The 17,500-nt window shown below is 35.5% G+C and overlaps 1 protein-coding gene across 1 annotated transcript in view; it reads left to right on the plus strand.

The window, feature by feature from the left end:
* The window catches only part of LOC144963754 (uncharacterized), a 71,595-nt gene that overhangs the window by 19,629 nt on the left and 34,466 nt on the right, over positions 1-17,500 (plus strand). Inside the window, exon 2 of the mRNA XM_078897698.1 lies at positions 6,591-7,302. Within this exon, the coding sequence (XP_078753824.1) occupies positions 6,697-7,302 (606 nt within the window). The 5' untranslated portion in view covers positions 6,591-6,696. The remainder of the gene's footprint in view (positions 1-6,590; positions 7,303-17,500) is intronic.

A 17,500-nucleotide genomic window follows, 5' to 3' on the forward strand; every position in this document is an offset into this window, starting at 1 on the left:
AGGGGTGAAATTTTATCTATATATGATTTGTAGAAATGTATAGATAACACTTTCCTTTTTTGAATTATGCATTTTTCAAAAGAAAAATGTATAATACTATAGAATATAATATTTCTAGTTATTTTAAAAAATTATGATATTAATATTCAATTGCATTTTTTTATTCCAATATATTGATAAATTCAATTCAAATATTTATGGCTTGTTCTACATCATCTCGATATATTCATATTTGCATTGTATTCAATAAAACAAACTTTTTACCCATTATTGATTATTTTTCCCCACGATAATATATTCTGTGTTTAGAATCTAACTCACCTCGACATAATGCAGGTAGGAGTCGGCAGGTCAAAATCAAATCAAACGATTCTTCTGACAAGTTGAGAAGTCGTTTGAATTTACTTATGTACCCAGTCAATTCGTTTTCCGACCAAATTTAAGTAACAATGTGAAATTGAATGTAAGCTTCAATTTAATATACGAAAACGGATAAAATGGACGATTAACTACCACACTATCTCACTCGTCTGTAGTGTCTCATTCATCTTGTGTTGTTGATAAATGGAAAACCCGAGACGTCCATTTTATCTGTTTTCGTATATTAAATTGAAGCTTACATTCAATTTCACATTGTTATTTATTTCTTGGAACTTCGAGCAGCAACATTTACAGGACCAAATGTAAGGACAAATTTTTCTCATCGTATAAAAGAACGAATGAGCATTGAATGCATTTCCGTGTTAGAGTAGTCGAAATCTCATGACGTAAACTGAGAGTGTCACTAAGCCGTCGATCTGGTTTTTAATGTTTTAATTGTTTTTTTATCAAAACTCTCTCAGTTTAGAATAGATAAAACCCTCTGCACATTATTTTATAGAGCAGTAATCGAAAGTGTTTTGTCATTTTGTATAACAGCTTGGGGAGGCAATTGCTTAGCAGTGGAAAGGAACAAAATAAATTCAAATATTAAAAAATCCATTAAACGCTATATAAATGATGTTGACGATGTAGATCTTTTATACGAGAAATTTTGTATAAATAAAATAACTAAAATATTAAATGACCAGTATCATCCACTAAGACCATCAATTATTATGTCAGAAAGAAGTGGTCGCCCTTTCTCTATTTCAACGAAAACAGAGAGACACCGAAAATCTTTTCTGCCGTCCAGTATTAGGCTTTATAACAACAAGCAATAATCATTTTATATAATTATTTCTCATTTTTACTTTTTAAAAATATAAATATTAATTTATTAATTTATTTGTTTTGCAATCTTTTCAATTTTCAATTTATAGTGACAGTTTTAACTATTTTACAGTGTTGAAATTATTCATATTATAAAGCGCAGCTCTGGTTATAGAGCTGCTCCTTTTTTATATATATACATCCTATTTCCATTGTATTTTTATCTTATGTGTAAATTATAACACGTCTGTACAAAAAATTTCCTTTTTGGGATGCAATAAAGTATTATTATTATTATTATTATTATTATTATTATTATTGTTGGCTGACGAAGGGATTTGAGTCCAAAACGTCAGTGTTTTGTACTTCGATTTTTTAAAATCTGTTATATATTTTTTTTGTTTATTACTTTTGACATAAACTGACAAAACTTAACTAACAAAATGTTTAAAAGGGTATTTTTTCATCTTACGGAGATAAATAATAAGTATTGAATGCCATACCCATCTTAAACTAGTCCAAATGTTATGATGTAGACGTTTATAATAAAAAGCCGGATTTTAAAAAAAATGGCCTCTAACATATAAATATCGATGAATTATGAAGTGCACATTATATGGCCAAATTTTAAAAAGGTCTTATGTCATGGTAAACATTGAATGTAATTCCTGTCTTAGAATAGTAGAAATTTTAGTACTTTTTGACAAATCATCTTTTTTTTTTAATTGGCCGTAAATATTTTTAATTCAAATATCCATGAATTAGAATCACCCATATTTGTCAAATAATATTTGCTCACAGGTTTAAGATTTTTTGACAAGTCGGTTGTAATATGAATCCATCAAGATTTCAATACATCTTATATAGCCTTTTCTATATTAAAAAAAATCTGGCTAAAGAAAGAAAATTGTTTTGTCTGTGAATTAAAGTAGATCGAATCGATGCGACAACTATAGCCAGGGGCTAACGTAGGTTTATCACTTAAGCTGTTAACCAATTAAAGGCATATTCCGGAAAAAAAACTCGTATTTAACAATTTGGCCAGAAAACTCGTCTTTCAAACTTCGATCGATTCAATTGACCCTCATCTTGGCAAAAACTCTCAAACCTGGGACTTCGTGAAGTCCGAAGTTTGAGAGTTTTTACCAAGTGGAGGATCATTTAAATCGATGGATTTTTGAAGGACGAGTTTTATGGCCAAAGTTTTTAAGTACGAGTTTTTCTAGAGTACGCACTTAAGCTGTTAAATCAAAATAAAGCTTTCGCAGCTCTCCATCGGGTACCTAAAATATTTTGAAAGCGCAACCCACTCAATTGAAAAGATCGATTATCGTAGGTTTGAAGCGTAAGGAGTGTTTGAAAGGGTTAAATGTACCATAGCTTTCTGTACTATTGATGCTTTAAGTTAACGTAGTATATTCACCAGTTTTGCCCGCCAGATCAATCGTACCAACAAACACACACAAAAAACTATGCATAACTTTTACAGTAATAGTCTGATTTGAAGAATTAGTTGAAAACTGTTAAATCTAGTTTATTCTAGTTTTTAAGGGTTTTACGGCGCTTGCAACACATTTAGGTTATATCAGCGCCATTTGATAGACTAGGCTCCTATCGAAAAGATAGCAAGCAAATGCTTTTGCCCATTTCACACTGTAGACACCTGGATAAACCTTCTCTATTGACATAATGGCTCTGAAGGACTCCTTTTCATCACCAAATTTGACGGTCTAAAACTAAGAACTGAGTGACGTCAGCTTCTTTCGTTATCAAGAAGAGATGGGACCTTGGCGGTTTGATGGTTGTCTTTCCTTGTAGTAATATTTAGTAAAAGTGTCTGAAATCGCTTTATATAAATATTTCTTTCCGCTGCTATAAATGATATATGACCCACCATTTTCAACTGGCATTATGTTTGAATGAAGCGGATGCATTGGTTTGAAAGCGTTAAATTTACCATAGCGTTCTGTACCAAAACACAGAAGAGTTTTACTAGTTGTTTTGATGGTATTATTTTTATTATATACTTATTATTATTATTGTTATTATTATTATTATTATTATTAGTAGTAGTAGTAGTAGTAGTAGTAGTAGTAGTAGTAGTAGTAGTAGTAGTAGTAGTAGTAGTAGTAGTAGTAGTATTAATATTATATTATTATTATTATTATTATTATTATTATTATTATTATTATTATTATTATTATTATTATTATTATTATTATTATTTAAGGGGCGGTTTGGGTCTTTAAAAAAAAATTATTACCAATATTGGGAGGTTTTAATCATTCTGTATCGTCATTATAGGTTAAAAAACAACATTTATGGTGAAGATTTTTAATTATCTGTGTTGATACCCATTTTGAGACCTAATTTGGGGGTCTGACATAAAAAAAATATAACAATCTTGTGGCAAAGGTTCCACAAAACCTAATGAAGGAATGACCTCCATATTCTTCCCTCTTGTCAACATTGTACTATAGTGTGTCACCATAGAGAGATTTTACGGCTTTAGCTTATGGAATATTTATTAGAACATTACAAAGTTGAGAATCAAAATGTTATGACAAACTTGATGTTAAAAATTCAGAATAGGATTATAATTCAAAATTCACATATCTTATCAAAAAGATCTCTCTATGGTGACACAATACATTATCTCTGTGATAACTATGTTAATTTTCAGACAATCTCATTGAATAGATTCAGAGAAACGTATGACACAGTATCCATACCCTTAGAAATATGACATTTTGAGAAAATAGTAAAATAGCTTCCCGTTTTTCACACTTTTCTTACTATATGTACCATTTTCGACTGTGTTTTTCATGCCTTTATAGTCTACTTTAAGAATTTGGACTTCAATTATATTATTTCTAGGGTAATAAAATATCAATTTCCACCAAAATCTCAAAATCAATTTTTCGGAGGAGGAAAATAATTAGACCCAAACCGCCCCTTAATAGTATCTGTATTGTTTGAAATCACTTTATATTTTTGTCAGTGCATGACATAATCAGTCGGATGGTGACAATTTTGGATTGCATTTTCTGAAAGAATATGCTCCCAAGATCATTTTAATCTTTATTTGAATTAGTTCGGGTGATTTTTCATGAAGGTATGGTCAAATGTATGGGAAAGGTTTCAAGCAACTTTTCTCAAATTTCATTCTTTTTCAACGTGACTAGCTGTAAAAAATAATTAGAAGTGAAATAAAATTTTATATTTCTCGAAGATGTACAAAAAGGGTTGATTTAATCATTTATGACAAGAACTCATTTTTGATAAAAAATTGACCTTCTAACTAACATTTGCAATATCTCATGTTCAAACCTTTTCACTATCCGACTGATTATGTCATTCACTGTAACATTTATTTTCATTGGTACAAATTTGTTCGGCCCACCATCTTCAATCGGTATTATGTTTGAGTGAATCGGATGCATTGATTTGAAAGACTTAAATTGAGGTGATGTGGTCTTGTTGTATGACACTCGACTTCGGGTCGGAAGGTCCCGAGTTCGAGCCTCGCTCGGCGCATAGTTGAGTCCTTGGAGAAGGCTTTTACTCACATTCTGTCACCGTACCCAGGTGCAAAATGAGTACCCAGCCGTTAACATTGTTGTCTCTGTCCGAAAAAAAAATTGTGATATCGCCTTACAGGCGTCGTGTCCCGTCCTACATTTTAAGTCTTGCTGTTGGCCAGGGACCCATTGTAAAGCGCTTTGAGCACGTATAGTGGATATTGGGCAAAATAAAAGATCTTTTTAAACAGTTTACCATAGCTTACTGTCCCGTAAAACAGGAGGTGGCTAAATGGTTACATTGATTGTCCGGCTATGTGGTCTTGTAGTATGACACTCGCTTTCGGATCGGAAGGTCCTGGGTTCGAGCCTCGTTCGGCACATAGTTGAGGCCTTATTAAAAGCTCTTTACTCAAATTTTCTCACCGTACTCAGGTATAAAATGACTACCTGGTCGTTAACAGTGTTGTCTCTGTCCGAAAAAAATGTAATATCGCCTAACAGCCGTCATGTCCCGTACTACACATTACGAGTTGTTGTTGGCCAGGGACCCCTTGAAAAGCGCTTTGAGCACGTTAAGTGGATATTGCGCTATATAAAAGCTCTGTTTTTAAAGTTTATCATAGCTTTATGTACGTTATACAGGAGGTGGCTTAATAGTTGCACTGATGGTCGTTTTCTATCGTACTAATACTAATGTTTAAAATCATTTTATAATTATTTTCTTTGATACAACTAAGGTAAGCACCGCCGTTTTTAACTGGCATTAAGTTTGTTTGAAACGGATGCAGGGATTTAAAAGGGTTAAATTCACAAAAGCATTTTGCACTGTGGCACAGAACATGCCTTAATGGTCTGACGGTAGAGGGAGATGTAACTCCGGGTCAAGTTGGTAAAATGTTCGATTTAAAAAATAATTATTAGACTTTCTTTCAATTTTTGATGGATGTATTGATGAAAAATATTCTCTTATTTTTTTCCAAAATATCACAGTGAAAATAATCTGACGCAGAGATGAAGGCTTAGAAAATCGATTCGTTGCTTTTTAGAGGGAGAGGTTGTCTTTTTGATGTGCACCTCTAGATTATAGTATTCTTTGGTGCAAGTATTTGAAACCATATGTTGCCTATATGTATTAATCTGGTATTCTATTGGAATTAAATAGATATACGTGCACATAATTACAGGTCTGATAACCTAACGGAAGTATGGGCCTGATTTAACATTGTTGTAATGGACAATATTTTGCGTTTGTTGAAGAGTATTTCTATTATAACAATGAGACCATGGTAGTGCGGGCTATCAGACCTTCAAATAAGTATACGTCAGACTAGATTTTAGAATAAAATAAATCAAGATTGTAAAATTTAAGATTTGAAAATATATGAAACAGCAACCTGTCTTTTCAATGAAAGCCTTTGTTTTGAAATGAATCTTACTCGTTAAACTTAAAACTGAATCGTTTGCATCAGGTACTTCCCAACATAAAACTGATTCGATACGATTGGCCACATATCGTGATTCCTTTCTTACGGACTTAGGGCTTGAAATTACTTTCTGATTATTTTCTTCGTCACAAGCTTTTAAAATAACAAGAAATGAAGTGAGTAGGAAAGTGCCAGAAGACAACAGAGAATAAAAACTTCGCGGCGGCAATGGGGGCTCGAACCCGCGACCTTACTGGTATGAGATCTGAAAAGTTCTAGCCAGCATGAAGAATATATAAAATCTACCGATTTTCTTTGTTTAGAATCAAGCTGCTCGTTGCTTGGCGGACTATTGAACGCTATTGTTATAAAACACTTTAAACTTCTTTTCTTTGATAGACGTGTTTGAAACATAGAAAATAAATAATTGTGTTTTCCAATTCTATTTCAGGAATTCAATCAACCACAGATTCTGAAACTGCCACAGATGACATTGGCCGGATACCGCCTACACAATAAAATTCTCAGCCAAAATAAAAGTCAACCAAAATTCAAAGATGGTTTATTTTTGGCAGAAACAAATTCGAAATTTTCGAAATAATAGCAACAATACAAACAATAACAGTTCCGGTAGCGGTAACAACAACAACAGCAGCAATAATAATAATAATAATACCCAAAATGATAATAATCAGAACAACAATACCCAGTACAAAATTCCAAGTGCATCTCCTCTGATTTCGGCTGCTGTAACAGCTGCAGACACTGCCTTTGCAGCTGTGATTGTTTCAAAACATGGCTCTTCCTCGCTGTATTTATCTTCCGCTCCCTCTTCCTCTTCCTCCTCTTCCTTATCATCTTCCAAAGCACAACCAGCAATAAATACCAACAACCGCAATGATATTCAAAACAATAGTGGTGGCGGGACCACCACTTCCGGCAATGTTGTCGTTCATCAAGGGAGTGTAGGAGGCAACAGCGGGAGAACGTCAACGCCTTCCTCATCTGCTGGTCTCCGGGAAAACAACAATTCCACTCACGCATCTACCAGCAAGATCCAATGTCGCGTTTTGGACAAGCTGTCGGAATATTCTAGAAGGAAGCAGGAGACGAACAAGAGGAGAGTTGCAGAGAGGGAGCTGGATAGCCTCAACATGAAAATTGTAAGTTTTAGAAACTTTAAAAACTTAAGCATTTATATGGTGCTCAAATCGGGTTTCAAATGGCTCCTAGCCAACAGCAACACTAACCGTGTAGAACGAGACATGAGGCCTGTTAGGCGAAATTTAATTTATTTTCCTACCACGATCTGCTTTTATAACATGTGGCTCACGGCTTCACAATGGTATTGTGTGGGTTAATTGAATACTAATCCAGCTTATTGTCATAGGAACGAGACTTACTTTACGTTCAGTAACCAGCTAACTGCCGTGCTCTGGAAAAAACACGTATTAAACATTTTGACCTGAAAACTCATCCTTCAAATATCAATTGATTTAAATGACCCTCATCTATGTGCGACTATATGGTCTAGTGGTAAGAAACTCGCTTTCGGATCGGACGGTCCTGGGTTCGAGCCTCGCTCGGCGCATAGTTGAGTCCTTGGAGAATGCTCTTTACTCACATTCTTTCATCATACTCAGGTGTAAAATGAGTACCTGGTCGTTGACAGCGTTGTCTCTGTCGGGAAAAAAAATTGTAATATCGCCTAACAGGCGTCATGCCCGTCCTAAATGTTTAATGTTGCTGCTGGCCAGGGACCCCTTGTAAAGCGCTTTGAGTACGTTTCGTAGATATTGCGCTAAATAAAAGCTCAATCTAATTTAATTCATTTTTTGCAAAACTCTCAAACCAGGGATTTCGCGACTTGTTCATTCCGATATAATACAGTTTAAAGACGATCAGCCACATATAAATATATACTTATAATATAGTGAAATTTTTGGTTTAGTTGTATGACATTCAGTTTCTGACCTATAGGTTCCTGGTTCAAGTCGCACTGTAGTGGCACAAAGTCAAAATTACTCGTCGCACTAAGGCACAATTGAGTACCTGACCGGTAACAGTGTTATTTCTGTAAAAAGAATTTGTAAAAGCGCCTATTGTAAGAGAGGTGTTTTCCATGTTATTTGTTGCTGTTGATTCTCGAACCTTTGTAAAGCGCCCTGACAGCATTTAGTAATTTATAAACACAAGTTTGATATTCAGCGTAGGACGTGTTTCTTAAAAAAAAATAAAAAAATAAACGAACAAACAAAAAAAAAGAGCTTTTATATAGCGCAATATCCACTAAACGTGCGCAAAACACTTTTCAAGGGGTCCTTGGCCAACAAAAACACTTAATATGTAGTACGAGACATGACGCTTGTTAGGCGATATTACATTTTTTTCGGACAGAGACAACGCTGTTAACTGCCAGGTACTCATTTTACACCTAAGTGCGGTGAGAAAATCTGAGTAAAGAGCCTTTTCCAAGGACTCAACTACACGCCGAGCGAGGCTCGATCCCAGAACCTTCCGATCCGAAAGCGAATGCCATACCACAAGACCACGTAGACCACATGTTTCCTTCAACATATGGAATATAAATCTTTCTATTCTATCAATCTTCCCATAACGTAGTTGGTAGAGCACGAGCTTCACACGGAAAGGAACCAGGATTGATTTCGGATGAAGTCGATATTTTTATATTTTGTCTAAACCCCTTTTCCACCCAGCAATTATTGGGTCGCTGGCCTCTTAGTCCCGCGGAAAGTATTTTAAGATAGACCATCGTCCTATCCAAAATATATCAAGAAATTACTATTGTCCATTGAATGCCATAACAAAGACAGGATAAACTCTGGCTCCAAGTGCCTGATGGATTTGAAGAACTATATTTAAAAGCTTCCCCCGGTGTTTTTTCATTAAGATCTTTCCGATAGATATTTAAAAAATGTCTTCCACGGAATCATTTGTGCTATATTTGTCAAGTGCCACTTGAAACAACTCCCCAGGGGTTCTGTTCTCTGCGTTATTAGATTTGTATCTGGTCTATCATAGCCTTGTTTTGGTTGGAAATAGAAATTCTGCAGTACTCTGGAAAAACCCATATTTGACAAAATTGGCCAGAAAACTCGTCCTTCAAATATCGATCGATTTAAATTAGTGCCGCGCTGAAGACCGGTCTAGACCGCGGTCCGACGGTCTTTTAGCTGTGAACCGAAGATCGGTCCCAGAGGGGAAGACCGGCGCCGGTCCTCACTTCTTATCACCTTTCAACTAGTGCGGGGCGGTCCTTGCAAGGACCACGGTCCTACGGTCTCGCGCCATAGCCTACTACTTCCCCAGCGATTCGTTGCTTCGGTTGCCTATCTTCCACCAATCACCACCCATCCCACTTAATTAATCGCACCCACCCCCCTTTGCCATACACTAAACGACACAGACGACCATACAGGCAGACGACCACCAACCTCCCGCAAACCGCCCTTTCGTGTGTGAGATGGGGGGAACAGGAGGCGCACGCCTTGGACGATTCCATTATACGGGGTAAATTTCAAAATTTACTACACCATAATGATCGCAATGACAATGATCTATGGTGAAGGCATGACCCCTCTTCTCTAATGGGTTATTGTTTGAAATGTATGTGACTACAAAAGATGTGTGTGTGTGTGTGTGTGTGTGTGTGTGTGTGTGTGTGTGTGTCGAACCTAGCAAGTAGCAAATCCGATTTTTTGTTTTCTTTTGTCCATCTCTTGTCACCACTCCTTTCTATCGCAGTGTTGTCATTTAAAATAATACAATAATATTAAAATTTCGTTTGGTGTTTTTACTAATCAAATAATATGAGTTTCATTAGTTTCTTCCTTCCAAAAAACCCAGTTATAACGTCTAAATTTTAAAAAAGTCCAATAGAATATTTGGGGACCCCGATAGCTCAGTTGATAGAGCACTCTCTTTATACGCAAAGGGCCAGAGATCGATCCCGGGTGCAGTCGATTTTTTCTGAATCCCTGTCTACTCAGCAATGAATGGGTAGCTGAGTTTGTTAGATCTGGTGAAAAGTCACCATCGACCCCTCTTATCACCTCATCCACCCCCTCTTATTATAACTTCACGTCTCTCTCTTACTCTTCAATGCTCGCTGCCCTCTAATGTGTGTGTGTGGGGGGGGGGGGGGAGGGGGGGGGGGGTAGGAGTTGCGTGTGTGTATCAACGCCACGAACAACTCGATCAACGCCTTGGGCGATGCCATTATCTCCGTTAATGGGGATAAATTTCAAATTTTATTAAATTATCGAAGTAGCAATGAAGTACGGTGAGCAAATAAAGAAGGCATCACCCCTCTTCTCTAATTAGGTTACAATTTGAAATGAGTGTGACTACTCCGTGTGTTTTACTCCTGTAGGCCACGGTTTTCATCGTGTAGCGGTCTTTAACGGTTCAAGAATGAACGATCCCACTCTCTCAAAGGTCAAACCGGTTCGAATTTCCAACAGTCTCTCAGGAATGTTCAATGTCGAAAAGGACCGGTCTTAGGACCGGTCCTTGCGGTCTTCATTTCCCAAGGACCGTAGGACCGTGGTCCTTAAGCTTGCAAAGGACCGCCCCGCACTAATTTAAATGGACACTTATCTTGGAAAAAAAAAACTCTCAATCCTGGGACTTTGCGAAGTCCCAGGTCTGATAGTGTTTGCCAAGACGAGGGTCATTTAAATCGATCGATATATTATGAAGGACGAGTTGTCTAGCAAAATGTTATATATGTGTATTTTCCAGAGTACTGCATAATTGTTTGTGGCGTCGATAGTTGACTGGCTTCCTCGACTCGACTTTAAAAAAAGTATAGCCGGACATAGTGAATGTAACTTTTACCCGTACTGGAAGAAATATTTATCATAATAGGTTTAATTTGGGGTATTTTGTTTGGCTTTTTTTTTGGGGTTGTTTTGGTTATTTTCTATTAAGTTATCTATTTATCAATCTGTCTATCTATCAAAATACCAATCTCTCTATCTATCTGTCTGTCTATATATCTATCTATCTATGTATGTATATATATATATATATATATATATATATATATATATATATATATATATATAAAACTTTATCATCTATATATCTGTCTGTCTATCTATTTATTTATCTATCTATCGATATCTATCTAAATACCTATCCACTTGTTTATCTGTGTTTATATATTTATCTTTCAATCTATTTATATAATATGTACCCATTACTTATCTATTTCCCTATCAATTTATCCGTCTATCTACATATCTATCTATCTGGCTAGCTAGCTATGTCTGTCAAGATAGGCCCCCAGGGCAACAGAAACATATAGGACGGTACATTATCCCTGTGAGGTGGTATAACATTTTGGGGGACAAAAAAAAAAAAAACAACAACGCTATATTGAGCAGATACACATTTATTTTACAACCGAGTTTCGTGAGGGAATTTGAGTAGATAACTTACTTTTGCGCCACCAATTAGAGCGGGACTCGAACCATGGACCAACAGTTCCAAAGGCGAGAGTCATATGGCAAGACGGGAACGCAGCTTATTTAAAACAACCAACGCTAAAGGAGACCCATAATAAATATACATGACATTCTTAGGTAAGATATAATCTATGGTATTTCTTATTAGAAACATAGAATAATAAGTCCGGGTCACTGACCGATGCCATCTAGGCTCTAAAGTCACATGATGAAATGACATGTTTACGATTGCTTTTTCTGTAAATAGGTCTCGAAACAAGTCTTCTTCTCTATCCCAATAACTGCCTTTCCTCTATTCACTCTCCACCCACTCACTTTCGGCGTGTTTCTTATGAATAATGTTCTTGCAATCTCTCTCTCTCTCTCTCTCTCTCTCTCTCTCTCTCTCTCTCTCTCTCTCTCTCCCTCTCTCTCTCTCTCTCTCTCTCTCTCTCTCTCTCTCTCTCTCTTACTCACCCTCTTTCTCTCAGACAGATAGATGGATGAATAAGTAGATAGAGATATCACTTACTTCGCGGTCTATCTTGCTCCTTCTTTCTGTCTCCCCCCCCCCCCTCCCCCCCCTCTCTCTCTCTCTCTCTCTCTCTCTCTCTCTCTCTCTCTCTCATTCTCTCTTTCTTTGAGTCTCCATTTTGCTCTCTAATATTCCGTTAACTATTGAATATATTTCAACAATTTACATTAAAACTATCTAGATATTTCGTATACAAAACGTCATTTTTTTGTTAACCAGTTAACTTTTGTATGGAAAAACATACATTTAAGAATTAAGCCAGAAAATTCGTTCTTCAAATATGAATCGATTTTATTACCCTCATCTTTTAAAAAACTCTCAAACCTGGGACTTCACAAAATCTTTCTTAAGTCCAAAGTTTGAGAGTTTTTACCAAGATGAAGATCACTTAAATTGATCGTTATATGAAGGACGAATTTTCTGGTCAAATTTTTAAATCGGAGTTTTTTCTCCAGAGCACGGCAATTAACTTGGTAGTTAGAAATGCTAAAATTACTACACTTCCGATGTTCCGTAAATGGTTGGGTATCTAAAATAAAATTCCGGAACATTTGAATATTTGCGATTAAATAAAAAGACCCGCTGAAAGGTCAAACCTTTTTAAAGCTTAGTTCTGGGTGAATTGCTCCACGGGGTTTTAAAAGCCAAAACCATTAGAACAAGATGCGCTTATGTTAAATGGCTATCTGATACCAAAATGGATTTCTGCAATGTTTTCCATTTTGAGCTTTTATAAAGAGTAATATCCGCTTAATGTGCTACTTGTGCTTTACGAGGGGTCCCAAAACAACCCAACGATTGATGTTCAGAAAGAGACATGACATGTGAAGTGCTTTTACATTTATATTTTCGATAGAGACACCACCTTGACCGGCCAGACCCTCATTTAACACATGTGCACAGGCACAAAATGTGAATAGTTATTCTATTATAGCTCTTTGTTATTGTTTTTAGACAGCCTGTTAGTGATCCGTTCTCACTAAATTATATCAATCACTCTATAACCGTTAAATATTTTGCACTGCTTTGTGCGTTGGTACCTATGTTTAATTTTTTCTGGCGGATGTCCTGACTATTTTACCTAAAAGCATATCATCAATATGGACTCAACTTTGCGCAGCCCAAAGGGCCATTGTTTACGACAGTGAAGTCGCATGTTTGAGAATTTTGGACAAGATGAAGGACATTTCAATCGATCGATATTATTTGAAGGACGAGTTTTCTGGCCAAAATTAAACGAATTTTATTTTCAAAGAATATTCAACAGTTTAGACTCAATTTTCTTATTTCATAAAATCCAACACATTACCGGATAGACTTCATGGGTTGTATTTATTGTAGATGATTTGCTTTGTCTGACACGGGTTCAGACACACTTTTTGATATCAACACTTACAGCTTTATCGGTTTTGTATCTATTTTTTTTTTTTAGAAAAAGAAGAACGAGGTCTCGGCATAAATTGTTTTCTAATGTATATTGATTTTATAGTCGATTCTGAGGTTTTATTTAGACGGTCGATATTTGCCATGTCTGAATTCAGAAATATTTTTTTCTAGAATTGGTGAGAGACAATACATATCTCTTAAGATGCAATGCAAAGAGTCGATTATGATATAGTGTGAGTATCGATTATGATAACAAGATAATTTTTTTTTTATTTCAATATTAATAACGATAACAACCATTCTTTTATTAATACTACTATTTATACTACTATTTCTGCTATCTACTATTACTACTACTACTACTACTACTACTACTACTACTACTACTACTACTACTACTACTACTACTACTACTACTACTACTACTACTACTACTACTACTACTAATATTACTACTACTACTACTACTACTACTACTACTACTACTACTACTCTCTACTACTACTACTACTACTACTACTACTACTACTACTACTACTACTACTACTACTACTACTACTTCTACTACTACTACTACTACTACTACTACTACTACTACTACTACTACTACTACTACTACTACTACCACTGCTACTGCTGCTGCTGCTGCTATTATTGCTGCTGCTTCTGTTGCTACTTGTCCTAGTTCTGCTGTTTATACTGCTCCTGTATTCTAACTCGTTTTCAACTATCGTGAAACGCATCAATGATATGAATCGTTGAAAAGGAACCTTAAATGAATGCTCTTATCTATTGGATTGCTGTGCTTAATTCATCTAACGTCACAATTCTATTTTATATTTTGAGACTCGGACATTCAATTCATCTTTCTCTCTGAATTCTACGTTTTAAAAAAGTACAAAAAAAACACCAAAAAAAAAACAGTGACATAGATCTAGGGCAATATTCTTTAAACGTGCTCTATGCCCTTTGCAAGGGATCCCTATCCAACACCTAATAAGTAGGGCAAGAAATGACACCCGTTACGCGATAATACTTTTTTATTTGATAGACAGATACACCTCTGTTAATGCCGAGGTACTCATTTTCAACATGACCACGGTGGGAGAATGTGAGTAAAAAGCCTTTTCCAAGGCCTTAACTCTGCGCCTCCGAGCGGGGCTCCATTGCAGGACATTCTGATCCGAAGGAGAGTGTCATACTACTACACCACATAGCCGCACATACTATTATGATTTTGCAATCACGGAAGTAATATTGTCTCGAATAACCCATCGATTTGAATGTGTCATTTAATCAAACCCGTTATAACAAAAGACCATAAGAAACGAAAAGAACGTAAAATTTAATTGTGTGGAAGACGGAGAATGAGACGAAATTTTTAAATATCTTTTTCATATGGGGGGGGGGTCGTGGAGGATTATTTTATTTTTTATTTTTTGGTTACTTTTAGTTCTTCTGTTTGGATTGATTTGATTTTTAAAGTGTTAGGTTTGTTTATACTTTTGTTTCAATGGGGTTTTGAAAAACAGTTTCATTTCCTTCGCCCTATGATGTCTGGAGTTTATTTAAAATTTTCTCTTCTCAAACAACATGTGTCAGATGTAAACAAGATCAGTCGCACTTGTGGTTAACGTAGAGTCACTATCTATAAATTCATTTGATAGAATTACCCTCGGGCTGTCATCTTAATGTGAGATACCACCGATTCAATTCACTGCGTTAAATATTCATCTCCTCTTTCTGCTCAGCTTTTTGCTACTGTTTTTTATCAATCTCTCTTCTTAAAATTACTTAGCTTTTAAAAAGAGAAATATGCTTTGGTCATTGGATAGATAGGATATCAAAAAGGTTTGATGAACGAATAGTTAAACAAAACCGCTGATATATAGACATAAAAACAAATCGAAACAGTAGTTATCAATAAACATACGAATCCTGATCCCAGACAGCCACAAGCGCAGAGACAACACTTCAACTTTACTACATTACACATTTCAGATTCCGGTTCCTATATTTAATATTAACATAATATTTGAATGAGTTTTCTTCCCACACACTTTGATTCAGGTGTCTGAGAAGCTCGCTGAGCAATTTAGTACTGCCCTCAACGCCTTTCTTATCATATATATATATATATATATATATATATATATATATATATATATATATATACATATATATATATAGATATATATATATATATATATATATATATATATATATATATATATATATATATATATATATATATATATATACCCACAATTAATTCCCAGCCCTCGCTTCTCGTTATTAAACATTTCGACACGCTGTTGTATTAGGGGAAAAAATATTATAACAATCTGCAACATTTGCTCAAAAAAATTCTCTTATGCGTTTAGTCAAGTCATGTGTGGATCATTAGTAGAAATAACCCCCGGGCAATAACTACGACACCAGCATAGAGACGAGGGTGTCAAGGAGTGTCAGTCTCCAAGCGATTATAATTTGAAATATAATGGATTATGATTTGTTTTATTTGTTTTTTTTCTCTTTTATATCCCTAATGGTGTCTTCTTCTTTCCCAATATATCATCATCCTCCTCCCTATCGTCATAATCATCATCTTCTTCGTCATCATCATCATCATCACCATCATCATCATCATCATCATCATCATCATCATCATCTTCAACATCATCATCATTAACATCATCATCCTCGCTCCGCCCCCTTTTCATCTTCTTCTTCTTCTTCTTCTTCTTCTTCTTCTTCTTCTTCTTCTTCTTCTTCTTCTTCTTCTTCTTCTTCTTCTTCTTCTTGTTTTTTTTTTCTCGTTTCACGCTCTATTTATTGTGTTTTACCTATATTGATTTTACGTTAATTGTTACCTATTTAATTGTTTTTCTTGTTGATTGAAGAAGGGATTCGATTCTGAAACGCTCCGTGTTGTAAGGTATCCTTTCTTATTAATGTTAATATCTGTTGTTATATTTCAACACGGAAGCAATTAATCGTATTTAAAAATATATAAAAATATTGAGATTTTATATAGCGCAATATCCACTTAATGTGTTCAAAGTCCTTTACAAGAGTCCCTGGCCAACAGCAACACGTAACATGTAGAACTGGACATGACGCCTGTTTGGCGATATTATATTTTTCTCGCACAGAGACAACGCTGTTAACGGCCATGTAATAATTTTACACCTGAGTGAGAATGTGAGCTAAGAGCCTATTCCAACTTTTTTTCCAACTATGCGCCGAGCGAGGTTCGAATCCAAGACCTTCCGATCCGAAAGCGAGTGCCATACCACTAAACCACATAGTCGCACGTCATTTTAATAAATCAACACTCGAAGGGCGATTATCTGACCAAAATTTGAGAGGTTCGCTCTACAATCAACGCTATCTACCACTCCAAAAAAGGATTTCAAACGTAGTAACTACGAGTATCTTGATGTTTGTATTTTTATCTCTCGCTTTGCGTGTTTATCTAGAGTACTCTGAACAAAGAATCCCCCCTCTCTACTTAGCGTGATGTGCCCGCATCTGTCAAGAAACTCTTTATAGCAAGTCCATCTCTCACCAACTTGTTTCCCATGAGAGGATTCTCTTTCAGTCCTTATACGGTTTCTACAGATATATTCTGATACCCCCCAAGGGGCGCCACTTGCTCAATTAGCCGGTCACCCAACTCACACGCAAACAGACATCGTTCGATCTGCTTTACTTCATATATTTTCCTTTTTGTTGTTTTTTTAATTGTTTTTTTTCTTTTGTTTTGTTTTTTTGTTTTTGTTTTTAATAATTTGGCCTCTCTTTTTGTCAATCAGATATTGGAAAGCTAAGGCCTAATCTGCCATACGCTGAAAAAAAAAAAAAGACGTATTTAAAATTTTAGCCAGAAATCAAATATCAACTCTTCAAATATGGATCAATTAAAATGATCCTCATCTTATCAATAACTCATAAACCTGGGACGTG

The sequence above is a fragment of the Berghia stephanieae genome, chromosome 2 (assembly GCF_034508935.2).
Source record: "Berghia stephanieae isolate SIO BIC M18660-M18661 chromosome 2, UCSD_Bste_1.3, whole genome shotgun sequence".
In the NCBI taxonomy this organism is placed as follows: Eukaryota; Metazoa; Mollusca; class Gastropoda; order Nudibranchia; family Aeolidiidae; genus Berghia; species Berghia stephanieae.